We start from the raw sequence: 16571 nt of genomic DNA on the forward strand, positions 1-16571 counted from the left end.
AGCAGCTGGTAGACAAAGCTGTTTTAACACCTGTTCACTTATGATTACTAAAGAATTTTAAGCATCTCTAATAAAAAGTAACTAAGTAAATTCCACAAATATTAGTAGCTTCTCATACATTTTGATCATCTTACTTTTCTCTTTCTCCAGAAAAACTAACCTTTACAGGACAAGAACACACTTCTCATACTTGCGTGTCCATATCCTTGATTTTAGCTTTTCATTACTATAACAAAATAAAAATAGATACAATAGATGAAACAAGAAAGCCAATGAGCAAGGGAAAGAAGGGGGAAGGAACAAAATAGCCATTAGAAAAAATTTGGGTTTAATATGAGCAATAGGCTTATAGGCAGGTTGTATCACAAGCTGTAATAGCAACTTTAGCAACATATAAAATTTGCTGTGAAGCCATATGGGCACCAGACAGCTATCCCCACAACTCAACACATACTCTTGTTTAAGAAATTAAAAAGAATAGCTCATTTGAATGAACTATCACCTATTTGATATTCCACAGGGAGAGAAGAAAACTGCCACTCTCATCAGGTATAGCTAAATTGAAGTCACAACACTATATGCTACCAGCAGCTTAAGCTGGTAGCTTAAGACAAAAGAAAAAAAAATTTAATATATATGCAGTATTTTTCACATTGGAATATTTCTTCAAAACTCTATAATAAATATACCACATTACCAGAAAAAAGGAGCAACAAAATTATTTTTATATTACAATTCAAACAAGGTGGCTCTACTAATCACTGCTAGACTGACAGGGAAGGAAAAACAAGTAATGTCCCTCCCCAGAGTCTAGATTTCAGTTCTGCAAATTCCATGAGAGATTTTTCTCCTTAATGGAACTGACTTCGAGACAACAAGTATTCTGTATCAGGAAAATCTAAAAGAAAGTAAAACTTCAGAAAACATTTTCAGTCCAGGCTGCTTCTGCACCATGTTTGCTGTTGGACTAGAAACTGAATTGAGCCTGACATGGGATACAAGACTAAACCAGGACAGAAACACACAGAAGAACTCCAAGAATAAGCATAAGAAAATTGGATATACTTATAAAGAAATAGGACACACTTAGTAATTAAGGCTTTGAGCTTTGAATACACTTCTGACGATGCAAAACAATTCCAAGTTAGGCATAAACACCAGGATATAACTGAACTCACCCCGTCTCATACTCAGGTACAACCAAACTTGAGTGATCTGCAATACAATTCAAGTATCAGATCTTAAACATCAAAAGTAACGTCATAAACAATATATTCTAGCATCATAACTGCAAATAATTTTCAGAGCACTAGAATTCCACAATATTTAGCAGTATATACACAAACTGAAAAACTGAAAGAGGTTATCAGACTGCTTTTAAATATTATAGATTTGGGGTAAGAGGATCCTTATTATGTTTTCTATGCCATGTTTTAATTTCAGTAAACGAATTAAAGTGCATACTAATGTTAGATAAGGCAGAGTAAAAAAAAAAAATCTTAATAGGAATCCTGTAAGTTTTAATATATTTAGAATCTTGCTAAAAAAAAATCAAGTTAAAAAGTATATTTTTGTAGAAGCTTCAGTTCTAGCATTCTACTTCAATGCAATTATGCTTCACAATACCACATAACGCATACATACTTTCAGTTATATAAGGTGGAATTATTCTATTGATGTTTAAGGAAATAAAGTTGTCAAAACAATTCTTAACTATAAAATTAATAATATATATTTTTAAACTAATAATTAAATTCAGTAGCTTTAAGAAACAGCAGTAGTTCAATTAATGATTTATAATCATAGAGCATATATCTTGAATAACAGGAATTTTTTCCAAGTCATTGGAGAGAGCTAGGCATGATAGAAACTATAGTGAGGAATATTCTCTGGATTTATTTAACTTGTGTTTTGGAAGGTATCTAACATTTCCTGTCACTCAGCAAGATCCACCCATGCAACTGTTTGCACATATAGAATGTCAACGCTTTGACTGTTGTGACAATGCTCGAAGTAGCATTGCACCAGTAATTATTCAAAAACTGTTGCTATTTTCAGTCATGACATGTATTTCCCAGCATTGCACTGCTTTGGTGAAGTTTTACTGTGACATATACCGTTACTAGTACTAACTGTTTCCAATGATAGAACTGAATAAAAAAAAAAATTATAACTCAAACATGTAAAGAGGGTTCGAATGCACTAGGAATATTTCGTTTTCAGAAGACGGTACTAACTTCCAAAACCAAATTTCATTGAAAAAAAGAAAGCAAATGTGAGAGGAAGACCTTTAGAAAACCAGCTTCACTGCCCTAACAGTAAAACACCCTTGGCTTCAGCTTGATCAAAGTGAGTCCCTGCTTGGTCCTGAAAACAGGAGAAGCAAAGCCTTTAATTACAAAGGCTGAATCCAGAGAAAAGCACTGCATTTAAGCTTCTGGAAGAAGGAAATAGTTAAACAACTCTGGATTTTCAATTTTGCAGTACTAAATAGAGATGATATTAAATGGTACACTTAGAGAAAGACCTGTTTTCTAACACTTGCTGCATCAATCACATGCATTCAATGATAAATCCTTGTAACTTGAATCATTTATATTGACTAACACTTCTCATCTTTGCCATAAGATCAACAAACAACAGATTCATTGTTCTGGTTCCTGTCACAAACGTTATCAAATACCATACCAAATAATAATCTTACTTAACATAAAAGACTCTTCAATTCCAAAGCAAAAAGGAAAATTTAAAGAGAGGTAATATTTCAAAATATTTGATCATTACTGCTTTAAAACAGTAACTTTAACTGCATAGGAATATACTTTTTTCCTCATTCGGTAGTTACTTTGTATAAGATTTCCACAAGATGGTGCTGTAGTCCTATTTTAGAAAATATCACCTTTTTTTGTTGAATTGGTCTAACGTTTAGAAGAAAAGCTCATTTCATTTCATTGTTAGGATAATGAACTGTGATTTGCAAGGTCTATTTTCAATTAAGGTGCAAAACATGTTCACATCATCTAACTTTCCAATTTTATTTAATTTTTCTTTTTTTTTTTTTTGAAACAACTGGAAAATTAAATTCTCTTGCAAAAGTCAAAAAACCCTCAACTAAAGTTTATTATAACATAATGGATCACCTTATGTTCTTCTGTTTGTATGTAAAATAAAGTCAATTTACATTCCATATGGTTACAGGAAAAAAAAGTTGTAATTATTGTTAAAACATATAAACCACTTTTTACAGCATAATGTCAAACAGCTGCTTTCACCTTTATTTGCAAACTCTGCCAAAAAAATCCACTGGTTTTGTGATATCAAACTCCAGAAATCTTTTTAAGTGAAGTGAGTATTATAGCACAAAGAAACCTTGATATGATAGGCTACCAATTTACCAAGAGTAATAAATAAATAAATCTTATGAAGCCTCACACATTTTTGGTTTGATTATATAATGTTTATGGAAGTCTTACATCTACTTACATCTCTAAAGAGAAATTTTAATACGGCTTCAAATCATAAAAACGTTGTGTATCTTTGTATACTGGATGGTCTCCATCTGTGCTGCTGGTCTTAAAATGTGTTGGGTAAGAGCACTAAAACACTCAACACATCTCTTGCAGTCAAAGTCTGTGGACTCACTTGCACGTTTTAGTGTTTAGGATCAAACTGACCCTCACTTTGTCAGTGTTAATGGAAGCCATAATGTGTTGGTGCTCTCCAGCTTAGCATGAAAATTTCTATTTAAAAAAAAACAGCAAAAAAGGTACATATTTAAAATTGTGTATTTAAGTTTTCATTAAGGCTTATTCAACAGTACAGATGGCAAGATGGTATGTAAGAAAGCCTCTTGGGTGCAATATGCAAGTCCCAGCTGGAATGTTTCCAACAGGATGTAAACCACGGTCCTCAAGCCTACACTTTAAAAAACATATTACTTAGCACACTGCTAACAAATGTCAACACAAAAATACGCTGCTCTAATGACTTCACTTTACAAAAGTCGGGGAGAAGCTATATGAACAGTTTTAAAACCAAAAAATCAGGGTCGGGGAGACGGAAATCAGTACATAGATGCATTAGAAAATATTTATTCAAAGGAATAAAAGCACTGGTGATCATTACAAATTTGATATATTAAAAATTTAATGCTGTACAAACATACATATTAGTTCTGATATCCGTAAGTCTACAGAGACCAGGTCTGAAGACCTGTGCTTTCAGGTCTTCTCAGAGCTGTTGCTTGAAGTTTTCAACAATTCTGAGGTTTCTTCAATTCTGAAAATAAGTTTTGTTTACACACACACTCTTATTAAAATATGGTAAGAAATAACTGACTTGTCTTTAACTTTCTAATGAATCCAAAATACTAACAAGCAGCATGAAACCTTAAGTTTCCTCTCATACGCCCTTTAACTCTGCAATTGGCTTGTATTTTAAATGCCTACCACATATCAATAAACCTTAAGTATACATAAAGAAAGAAGTAACCCACACAATAAAATTAAATCACAAAAAAGGCTACAGCTTTTTTCAGGCCAGGCACTTACTGGATAGAAATCTCTTGCTAAAGAAACATTATAGAGCAATGCATTTCTCTTCAAGTGTAATAAAAATATATCTTACAAAAAAAATTTTCATTACAGATCTCAGGACTGGTATCAAATACACCTTTAATACAATTCTCACAATGCTTAGCCTGAAATTGGTTTTACTTTTCCTTAAATAATAAAAAACAGAGTTAAGATATTGTAGTTATTTTTCAGGAAGAAAACTGCAAGTACCAGGGAATTCCTATCAGAAGATAAATAATATTACTATTCCTTGTCAACCAGATTCTAAACACTCTTTAATCTCTAGTTAATACTATTAAGAATGCTTTCTATTGCTTTTTAGAAACCAAAACAGTGACTCATCCCACAAATACAGAACTGTAAGTGGATTTATTATCCAGTGGAGTCATAAGGAAATGCCACACCTGATGTAGAGACCTTTGAGGTTTGGAACACATATGTACGTTCTCTATATGCTTTAGTCCAGGACAACTCCCTCCTGGGAAATGAATTCCTGCTGCCCTTTCCTATTACTTACATTTTACTTATCCTTTCCATTCTTTGTCTTGTTGTCTCCTGCAATTTAAAAGCAACAAAGTTAGTGAATTCTTCAAAGCTAACATTCTTCAGATGGACTTTCACCTGAAAAAATCATAGAGAAAATGTGATTTTAAGCACTGTTTACATATCAAAAGGATTTTTATGAGACAGACCTAGTTGTAGTTTTGCATAGTTTCCTTGTTTTTCACTAGTAGGATATACAACTAAAACTAATGCTTACTTGTTCTCTTGACCTCAGAAAGGAAATCAACTAAGCATTTGCCAGTTTTACTTACCTTTGAAATGTCTGTCAGACCATGAGAATTAATGGTCATGGCTTTGGGAGATGGGTCTGTGGGTAACAGTGAACTATATCCAGACAACTGATGAAGACTTTCTGGCATCTCCTCCTTCCTCTCTGTATCTATGGAGAAATACTCATTTTTGTGTCACCTTTGCCTTTTTGCTCTCTTATTGCAAGGTCAGCTATCAAATAGCTTGATTTACAGTATGTAATAATAGAAGAGAATGCATTGTTTAGAGAGGGAAAAAGAAAAGCTACTGGTGAGGATCCAAAATAGGTTTCTCATTTTCTTAAAACAAGGTAAGTGCAGTATACTATGTATAACATACACAAGACAAATTTAAAAAAGATTACTAGCAATGCTACCTTTCTCCTGATTACAGTGAAATCAACACTTAAGAAAGTCTAATTACTGGGTCAAAATTTAAAAGTAATTTCAAATAGTTTACATTATTTTTGTTGTAAACTACCTGTTCAAACATGTCTTTAATTTGTAAGTAACCTGTCTTATAAGCAGCAGAAATATATACAAAATCATCACCACCTTGTTTAGCTTAAAATTTGTATCAAGCTCTTGCTGTTTCCCTAGCTCTCCTCCCGTTGGGATAGGTTTAGCATCCATTCAGCAGAAACAGACTTTTCTTCTACATTGGGAAGGCTTTGATACTCTTTGCAATTTCAGAATACTATTGTCAGGGAAGAGAATTTAGTAGAAAAAGAGAAAAAGTGTTCCCATATCCTTATTTTCAGTAAGGCCACCATCTATGGATCATACCTTTGGAACATGTTTAGCTACACTATTCTGTATTTAAAATCATACTAAATTATTTTTAATCAATTAAAATTAAAAAGTGTTTCTTCTGTACAGCTGTGATTCCTGAACAGTACTACAACCAAAAAGAGCATCAAAGCATTCCGAGTACTGTACACCTCAGATATAAGAGTTAAGACTGGCTGCAAAACTTGTATGCCAAAAATTTCCTGAATTATATTTTAGAAAAACAGGAATAATGAATTCAGAAGAATTTCAGAACTCTGAAAATAGGAAAATTCTCTTTTAAAGACCATCAGCCTGCTTGCTGACTATGAAGTCCTCAAGTGTCAGTAACATACCACCAAACTTATGAAAGGAAGTAAATATGTTGCAAGCTTTTTAAGGTCTGCAAAAAGAAGGCCCCACTTTTGAGACTTCAAAATTAAAACAAACCTTGACATAACCAAGAAACTGCCTTCTTAATTTCCATGGAAACTGGATTACCGAGATTCCCTTTTAATTTCAATGCAACAGCCCAACACTGGGCAAAAATGCGTCATAAGTGAGAATGGGAAATAGAATATCCTCCTTACTACTGGTGGTAGGAATAACACCCGCCATAGGGGAAATAGGCCAAATTAATAAAGAGAATGATGCAAGGTAAGGACTAAAGAGCTACCATTGAGGAAGAGAGAAGAATTATTTATGGCCTGGGGAATGTTTTTAATTTCTTTTCCACTTAAGGCTGTTTCATTTACTTCTTGTACGTTATCAAAATTAAGTTGGAAGAAAAAGATTTTGTCTTGCTCTTCCAAATAAGAAAGTTTAGCAAAAATGCTAGTTGGATAGCTGCTAACTGCTTCAAAAGGGATGAAACTATAGAGAATGTTCAGCAGCGATTCGAAAAACAACATGGATTATGAATGAAAAATCCCTGATTTGTCCTGAGCCTCATTCTAAAAGTAAAAAACATAAATGTGACACTGTTTGAATTATCACAAACTCGTGGCAGCAAATATAATTTCTTTTGTGCTTACGAATAGCTTATTTTTAAAACATTATCATAACTGCTTTAAAGTGCAACTAACGTTACTGTTTTTCACAGCTTTAGCTATAGCACCTTAATTAAATTTGCATCTTTGAGATTTTTAGTAGTTATTTGTAACTATTAATTACTATGCTATATTCATTATCATTTTCATTAATGAATGAAACAAATGCTTCATAAAGCATTTTCATTAATGCTTTAAAAACTACTTCAGTAAAAGCTTCTAAAGAATAAATTACAGACATGAAATGACAAGCAGGTTAATTTCTAATTTGCAGCATGTATTTAAATTCAGAGGTCACTAAATTGCAATTGTCTACTTAAAAAACACTATTTTAGTTAAGGTCAGCAAGAAGTGTTCAGCATATGATGTTAATTAAAAAGAAAATCATTAATACTTACCAGGAGAAACTGGAATCCTACTAGAAGTACATTCTTGACTTATATTGCTGAACTCTGCAGATAAGTCTCTCTGAAATACAAGTTTACTGCATGTTAGCCATACACCCTGTTTAAATCATCTTTTGACTGAACAAAAATATATTTAAGTAACTTAGATATGAGTAGAATGAACAATCAGACCATTCTTGGCCTATGCTAACAATTACATCTTGATCTTGGCTGCCGTTACCTTAACAAAATAAGTGTACCTTCTACTTCTGGTTGATATTCAGAAATGCAGCTCCTTGGTCCTAAAAAATTAGCCTATAGATGAACTGAAATTCATTCCACTTAAATGCTTAGAACTCAACAGTATTTCAAGCTGGTTTCCCAGGCTCCTAAATGAGAGAGGGCTCTTTTACGAAAGGTTCTCAGTTTAACTCAATCTAGCTTAAAAAAGATTGTTCATAAACAAGGAAAAAAATTAATGTTGTACTAACAAGAAATGTTTTTGAGTTCAATTTTCTAATTTCAAAATAAAAAAATCCAACACTCATAAACAACATCTAAACTTTTTTCACCAATGAGTTATCATTATGATTTGAAATCTCAGCCTTTGATAAAGTATATCACTTTATATACTGGAGTAACTATATCAGTTAGCAGGGGAATATTACACCTGAATAAGTGAATGACAGAGAAATAGTAGGTACTGTGTGGGAAGAAGCTGAAAAAAACTGTAATAATGGATACCTCTTTTTTTTTTTTTTTTTTTTTTTTTATTAAAAGAAGAAGAAGATATCTGCACTGACTCCTCCTGCTCAATTCCTTTCATTGAAATGGATTTGGTAGCTTTCAGACTTTCCCAGAGCTAAACGCACAGCTGCTGCTACTTTGGCAGCAGTGCAAGACAGATCTTAGAGTGTTCCTGCTATGTTGATTAGATGCCAAAAGTTCCCTGAAAAATGCAAGAGTAAGAAGAAAGGACTAATTCTGAATTCTTTCTATATCTGTGAAGCACAACTTGGATGGAATTTCATGAAACAAAGAAGCAGCAATTCTCTGGCCCAAAGGATTCTTTCTTGGCAGTTTTCAAACGCCTATTGCAAAAAAGTTAGTGTTTTGAAGACTTTTTTCTTTTTCAATATAAAAAAAAAAGCTTCTTTTGCTTTGAAAAAAGACAAGCAACAATGCCACACACAAACTAAATTCAAACTTGTTTCTGCAGATGACTTCTTTCAGAAACATGCAGTACAGAAATATAATTATCTTACTGGAAATTTTTGAGTGATACTAATGCTAAGTATTTTCCAAATATTTTCCAAATACTATTCCAAACCTTTGAACAACTGCAATAAACATGTTACTGAAGTAATAATAAACCAAATTAACAGAAATAAAAGAACAAGACTAGTCTGAAACACAAGCTTTCCTGTGCTGCTACTGTCATAAATGCAGCAACTATCTCTTGAAGAGAATACACTTGAAACAGGAGCAAAACTGTCTATGGCTGTTCAGCTGAAGGCCTCTTGAGACTGCTAGCAGAAGAAAACATTGTCATTGGTGGTGTTATTTGGACATATGTCCACTGATAATTAAATTACAATATCCATAAGAAATTGATTTCAAATGGTAAATCACTTGAACTATTACTGACCTGAAACTGTGTTTAAAAAAAAAAGTGATTGAGAATGTCAATCCTTATCATTTGAGCTACAGCCTTTAGAAATAACCTAGTGATCAGTCTGAACACTTCTCCATTTCAAGACTTTGCATAACTAGCACACTTTCAAGCCACACGAAAAAAAGGTCTTGTATACAAGACCTAGCTACATTTTCAAATTTGCAGGGCCAGCAATACACTCAGAGCTCCTGGTTACAAGTAAATTCAACATTTTCACAGCTACAGAGAAAAATGTAACACTGATCAACTATTTTCCACAATCATTTTCAACTTCTGGAAAGCATCTGACAGTATCTGAAGGATACACATGAGACACATATACAAATACACTTTGAAATTAAGGATGTGATCACAAAATTGATAATATGGTTCACTGCATCTGAAAATACTTACATGTGCACATATATCAAATTATATAATGTGCATACAAGGACCTTTCAACAGCATGAAAAATAATACAGAGTCTTAATGCAACAAAATACTTGATTTGCTCTGACAAATATGCCAACTGTAGCCACATCACAACTGTAGCACCTTCACGCATTTAAAAATGCAATGAACATCCTGGACAAGAAATAGGAAGGCGGGGGGGGCATGCAAAAAAGAGAAAGACCATTGATTAGGCTACAAATTTCAATGATTCACAAACTTAGAATAGGACTAAAATAAGTATTAACTTTTCCATTAACCTTGTATTTTCCATTGACCATGTCATCTGTTTTTGTCAATGTTAGTTTTATACAATGAAGACTTAATCTTCCAAAGGGAATATCTGTATCTAATTAGAGTTTGGAGAATTAAAAAATAGATATTTAACTGTATCAACAACAAATAGATATTCAACTGTATCAACAACAATAACATTTGCAGGCCAGTATAAGAAATTCAGAATAATGCAGACCAGAATTAGGAAACCCTTAAATGTGTCACTAGCATGATGAAATTCTCAACTACAGAAACATTAAGCTTTCAAAGACAGCATAATTAAGAGTCTTCAAAAGCTTCCTTCTACAAGTTTGCTAGGAAATGAAAACCCACACAGTCATTACTAATGAAAATAGGCTTAGCTACACCTGCTGTTCCCGCAAGGAAACAATTTCCAATGGAAAGCTTTGCTTCATAGAGCATGAGAAAGCAAGAGAATTTAACAGTTAAGAAAAAAATACCACCAACTCCATAAACAGCACTTCTATTCAGATCATGTCTTTAAAAGTAGTGAAAAGCATACATCAGGAGGCAGGAAGAACAGAAACAGGCTGACAACATTGTGTCTGGGCAATTGTTGTTATAGAAGAAAAACAGAAGTTAACATACCTTTTTGGATTGCAACAACAGTTCTGTTTCAAGAAGCAAAACTCGACTCAACAAGTTATTCCAGTCCTTCTCATCTATGATCACCTTTCCTTTCAGCCTCTCTTCTAAAACATGTAGTTTATCTTCCATCCAATCTAGCTTATGAAGCTTTTCCTGGCAGTCAGCAAGCTGACTCTTTAGGGACTCAATCTGACAATTATCTTCTATGACCTGAAAATATGGATAAGAACACATGTCCTCGAATTTCAAAACAGATATGATTCATCATTTGATCAATGAAATTAAGTAGAATCTTCCTCAAGTTCAATAACCACATTCTGCTACATTAGAAAATTATTTTTCAGAATTGCGATAATATGCCTATTCATGGTATTCAGCTTTTAAAGAAACTGTTGACAGAACTGGCTCTTGAAAGGACAGTACAATTTAACCGACTTTTTTTCAACTTTATTATATATCTATTCGTTATAGTTAAGGAGCATCCAGCTATCTTTTTAAAACCTTCATCCCTTTAGAAAAGCCCTGTAAGAAAAGTCACAAATACACGCGGACAGCGTCTTAAAATAAAAGTTCTTACTTGTTCACATTTAACTTCCACAACATCATGATCTAGGTACAATTCTTCTTCATTACCTCCCTGTGCTGGAAGGGGTAGTGGATGAAGGTCATCACTAACTTCATTTCCTGAATGCCGTTCTACTTGAGGCTTCTTCTGAGCATGTTAAAAACCAAAAAATTCACTGGTGTTATTCATTACAAGATCATTTCAATTCATCAGCCAAGTAACTGACACAGAAGATTTATTTAAATCTGACAATCTTATCTCAACTCGTTGCAAAACACCGAAAGCAACAGCAGGCAGTTCAATTTAAAATATTATATAGACATGAGAGAACTGTAAAACAAATATGTGCACACTTTACCATATGTACTGTGTATCTTAGTTCCCTTCCATAAACAGTAATGGAGGCATTAATGTCCTCTCTTATTGTAAGGGTTGTTAGATTTCTAAGTGTGGACTGGGAGGTATGAATCTCACTGTATTAACATATGTATAGACAGTTCCAACATCAAAAACACCACTCAAACATTCAGGAAAAAAAAAAGTTTAACTAGGAAGATTAGAACTCTCTCTTTTCCTTGACAACTATCAGCAAAATAGCCCTACTAGCTACACATTTCATTTCCTTTGAATGCGTCCCTTAGAGAGAACAAAATGAGACAAATTTTGCCTTTCTTTCCAGGTGGATCAAGTCCTATGATCACTACCTGCCACATAACAAAATAAACTACCTAATGATTAAGAATCCACAATTACTAGTTTTATGCAGCATCTTAACACTTACAGATTCCTAGATGTTTTACTAAAACTGAAACTTTCCTCTTCTAGGGAATTCTTAATACACTCACATATATCCCATTCAGTTCTACCATTCAACAACCAGAAGTGCCAGATAAGTCATTCCAAATATTTTCTTTGTGAAATTTTCCTCTGCTAGAACAATATTTTCCTTTTAAATAGAAATCACCAACATTTAATGGGCAGTCACAGTCCTAAAAGTTTTGTACAAATTTACTTTTAGCAGAAAATATTAGGAAAGTTGTCTGCTCCACAGGCCAAGAGTAGCGTAACGCGTAAGATCAAGTGTTACTCTTGTAAAACCGAAGCCAAGAGGAATGTTACATTAAGAAATCTTTGCTGAACAGTTTAGACAAAAGAGCAAAAAGTGTTTTGAAAGCTACATTGAAAACATTGCAATGTTAGGCCAAACACATTTCAATCTCCAAACAGGATGTATATTCTTTTTCCAATTGCATCTTCATTTTCATTGCTGTCCCTCCATTAGGTACAATTCAAACAGCAAACAACAGTATTAGATCATTACCACCAAGACTTTGAGATCAACTACTCAGTAAAAGAGAGAAGCAATATCCTCTGTATTTCAGCCAACCACACTTTGGAAAAAACAAAACAAAACAAAAAAAACCCACATCACACACAACTGGTCTGATCAAGCATTAAAACCTAAATGAAAGCACATATTCCAGAAAGAGCATGACTTGTTACAAATGAGATTAACCTTTAGACATACAACATAAAAACTGTTTTCATACCTGTTTGGAATTCAGAGCACTGCCACTAGGATCAGTAAGGACATTATCACAATTTGACCAGACTTCATATTTAAAAGATCTGAGTTTTTTCCTTGTTTGGGATTTAACCTTTGAAACAAAGAGGAGAAAATATTATGCTTCTAACACAGGCAATATTTGCCAGGCGGAGCAGAGGGACACAACAGCATGGGGACGGGATGACACACCCCATTTTCTGCCATGATTAACAGGCAGGAATATTGCATGGCACAAACATATTTAAACCTCTGCAGTACAATAATGTCTAAAAAAAAAAAAAAATTAAGTGTGACCCAAATTTACAGAGAAAACAGATCTGAAGTGAATGACATATTCATACACTCATTAACGCCTATGTGAGGCTGCATGAAAGCTGGTTGTGAAGAGAAAAGACAACTTGTACCAGAGTTGAAAGACAAACAAATATGAAAAAAACGTAGTTATGCCCCCAAAAGTGTCAAATGAAGCATACAGAAGTCCTGAAGACTGTTATAAACTCAAATGAAACAAAAACCTGTAAAATATGAAGACTGAAAATTCCTTTTATTAAAGCATACAGTGATACACAGCATACACTGATAAAAAATAATGCCTTACCAATGTAAAACAAATATGATTAATGAAAATAATCAGATTTGAGATGTATACCACTGAAACACAAATACAAGTGTCATGTTTAAATTAAATGTTACCAGAACTTCAACATATCAGACGGTTTTGCTTTGGTTTTAAATCTAACTGCAAAGTCTACCGAGTTACACAAACATTCACTATGCTGAGAAATATAAAAGAAAATATATCACTTACTGTAAAGACACCAAGTACCAGATTTATATTCATTCTAGTTTTTTTTTTTATACTACGACGCATTGGCAACTTCGTGTCTTTCATATACCTGATAGCACTCAAGCATCTTACAATGGAACTTCATACTAATTTTCACCCTATTTTGCCTATCAGTGATGCTGCATTTTCAAATAAACTGGTCTTCAGCTTCTACCTGCAGCATCAAGCATGTCAGAAGACACTTATCTCATAATAAAGTTACCATTTAATCAGTACCTTATTCGAGTTACTTAATTCCTTATGTTTTTTCACCACACAGTTGATAACGTCACAAACAATCTGCATTTTTCTTTCTGCGAAGCCAAACTGAAGAAACTGCTGTTTTGTTAAAATTGGTTTATATTGAAATTGATCTCGAAGAAGCTGCAACAAAATAAGAGTTTACTTCACTTTCAAAATCACCACGCAATTTGTTGTAGAAATGGCATGCTTAGGTTCTTATTTTTCTACAATCTTTTCTTTCGTTCTGCACTTCAGCAGTTAAACCTTTTCTCACTTGGTTATTCATACATTCTCAGTTGTTTCTTCTAACTAGACTTTCAACATACCTCTTCCAGAAACACTTCATTCGCATCACTCTTGTAAAATTTAACTCACAGTGTTAGGATTCATGAAATAAATTATTGCAGACATTAATATTAAAAAAGTTAAACAAAAACTTTCCAAAGTGAACGCACAATAAAAAGTTGTATTCATCTCAGCAAATGTGCCAGAGGGCTAAGTATGGCTCCCACAGAGCCTCTTTGTAAAGAAGTCTCTGTCCTCCTCAGATGGAAAACTAGTCTGAATAAGCTAGTATTCATTAATATATCAAGCCACCTTTTATAAAAATATGCTCATGGATATTTTTAAGGATAGTTCAAAATTATTTTCATTCAGTTAAGAATTTGATTTGATTCCAATTTATAAACTATTAAGAATTGGACTTTATATATTAATTTTGCATGGTGTTTTAAAATAACTATTTCTTAATTGTGTTTTCATTACAATTATTGACGTTTGCTGTCATTTTTTACGGGTTATGATTTCTTCTAAGGTCACTGCTATAAAACCTATTGTGTAATAAATATTTCAGTATTCTTCACAGCTAACATAAAACACAATAATATTACTGATTGCGGTTGTCTCAAAATTGAGATTTGGCTAACAACATCCAGCCTTATTTTCATGAAAATCTAAGTAAACACTTGCCACATGGTGACTTACTACAATTGCAATTCACGTTCATTGCCAAAAATTTTCACTTTTTAGTAAAATTCATACTAGATATTTTATTTTTTATGAGGCCACACTCAACACTGTGTCTCTTCTGTGAAGAACATGAAGACAGATACCTTATAAATAGCTTCAATAAAACGCAAGTCACTCTTTGCTGTGAGTTCCACATCGCACTTTACCAAAAGTTCTGCTACATAAGTTGAAAAAGATGTAAAAGAATAGCTGATGATGGGCAAAAACGCAGCTGGATCACCCTTTACTAACCTATTGAGAAACAAAAGTATTTTACACAGTAGAAGATAACAAAAGCCTTTCATTATATGAATTCAAACATTTAACTTGAAAGGTGTTTTAATATAGCCAGCATGTTATACCCAAGTATCTCCTTCATTTTAAGGTTTTTTTCCAGGCATATCTCATTCAGCAGTCTTTACTGTTATCTGTAAAATGCTCAAACAACGCGTTTTTGTGACCCTCATATAATTTTAACATTGTCGGGTCTAAAGCCCACCAGCATTTCCATTTCAACATTCAACACCTTTTTTTTTTAATCTTTATAGGATGAAATTTCCTGAAGAAAGTTTTGCTAGTACTTACAAAGAAATTAGAAAGGTGAGAGATTAATCAAAGAAAAGAGAAAAACAGCAGAAGAAAGAAGAGCAAGATAGTGATACACTTCAGGGTTATTCCAAGGATTGCTCAGAACAGCAAAACTGCATCCTTTTATCTTCCAGTTCACATGTATCAAACCCCAACTTCCCACAGACATATGCTCTGCTTACTCATCACTGGGTGCAATGCTAATATTTACACATATCTTGTTTACACATCTTGCTGCCATCATGTATTAGCATAAATTTATTCACACTGCCACTTACACTGTATAATCCACATCTCTTGGATAATTTAACAAGCGAAGTCCTTGTTCTATTTTTCTTAAACTTCCTTTTAGGTCTCCTGTTGCCATTATTCCAAATGCTATTCTTCTTCCAGATTATGAAATAAATGTAATATAATACATTCTCCTCCTTAACAACAACAACAACAAAAAGTACACAAAAATTACAAAATGCAATAGAATTATCACTGAAATTCAAAGCTTTTTGCTCCTTTTTTCCAGACACTCCTATTTCCAAAGTGTTACAATACAGCACAGAGCTAGGACTCGATACCAATTAATATGTCATCATCTTCATTCATTCTAAATGGGATCAAGTAGTAATCCTCAATCTGACCAACCATCAAAGATCTTTAAAGATAAAGATATCTGAAAGCATAATAAGAATTTAGGGCTGGCTAAATCCACTAAAACTGAGTGAAAACAAGTTTCTTCACTGTTTCAAAGGAGCAGAAACTCCACAAGCAGTGAAAACCTTTTGCATTCTTCAGTTTAAAATGCTTCTTATTCTTTTCTTCACCTGGCCCCAAGCTCACTGGCCAAAAAAGCCATGTTTGGATGTGTAAACATCAGAAGGCAGGACTAGCAACTCATCACAGACAATACTTCTCTATTTAGATGATCCATTAAATACATTTAAAATTGTTCACGGGGGGAGGAGGTAACAGACTGTGTAGATATTTCAAAATAGGTGCAAGTTTATTGGGATGATAACCAAAAGATCCATGTTTAAGTTCTGCATTGTAACATACAAGTTGAAAACTCACTTTTAATTTATTATGGGCTTTGCTTCACAGAAGAAAGAGACTCATCTAAGGACTCGGTGCAAACTACAAAAAGGTGCCTTTGTCCCTGCAGAACTATCCTGCAAGGAAACTGTAGACTGCAAGAAAGAAAG

The 16571-nt window shown here is 33.4% G+C and overlaps 1 protein-coding gene across 9 annotated transcripts in view; it reads right to left on the bottom strand.

Moving 5' to 3' along the window:
• The window catches only part of CEP44 (centrosomal protein 44), a 19817-nt gene continuing 3246 nt past the window's right edge, over positions 1-16571 (bottom strand). For 4 of the 9 annotated variants that reach the window (XM_075149313.1, XM_075149315.1, XM_075149312.1 and 1 more), the window contains 10 exons: positions 15654-15803; positions 14892-15039; positions 13774-13920; positions 12694-12801; positions 11156-11290; positions 10579-10788; positions 7602-7671; positions 5390-5517; positions 5092-5129; positions 3033-4278 (listed from right to left, as the gene is read on the bottom strand). In XM_075149313.1, coding sequence (XP_075005414.1) covers positions 4221-4278; positions 5092-5129; positions 5390-5517; positions 7602-7671; positions 10579-10788; positions 11156-11290; positions 12694-12801; positions 13774-13920; positions 14892-15039; positions 15654-15742 — 1131 coding nt within the window. In that variant the 5' untranslated portion in view covers positions 15743-15803 and the 3' untranslated portion in view covers positions 3033-4220. Of the gene's footprint in view, positions 1216-3032; positions 4279-5091; positions 5130-5389; positions 5518-7601; positions 7672-10578; positions 10789-11155; positions 11291-12693; positions 12802-13773; positions 13921-14891; positions 15040-15653; positions 15804-16440; positions 16557-16571 lie in introns of those variants that run through there. The other 5 variants (XR_012673514.1, XM_075149314.1, XM_075149319.1 and 2 more) reach the window with 5 other exon arrangements.

Source organism: Calonectris borealis, chromosome 4 (assembly GCF_964195595.1).
Source record: "Calonectris borealis chromosome 4, bCalBor7.hap1.2, whole genome shotgun sequence".
Taxonomy (NCBI): Eukaryota; Metazoa; Chordata; class Aves; order Procellariiformes; family Procellariidae; genus Calonectris; species Calonectris borealis.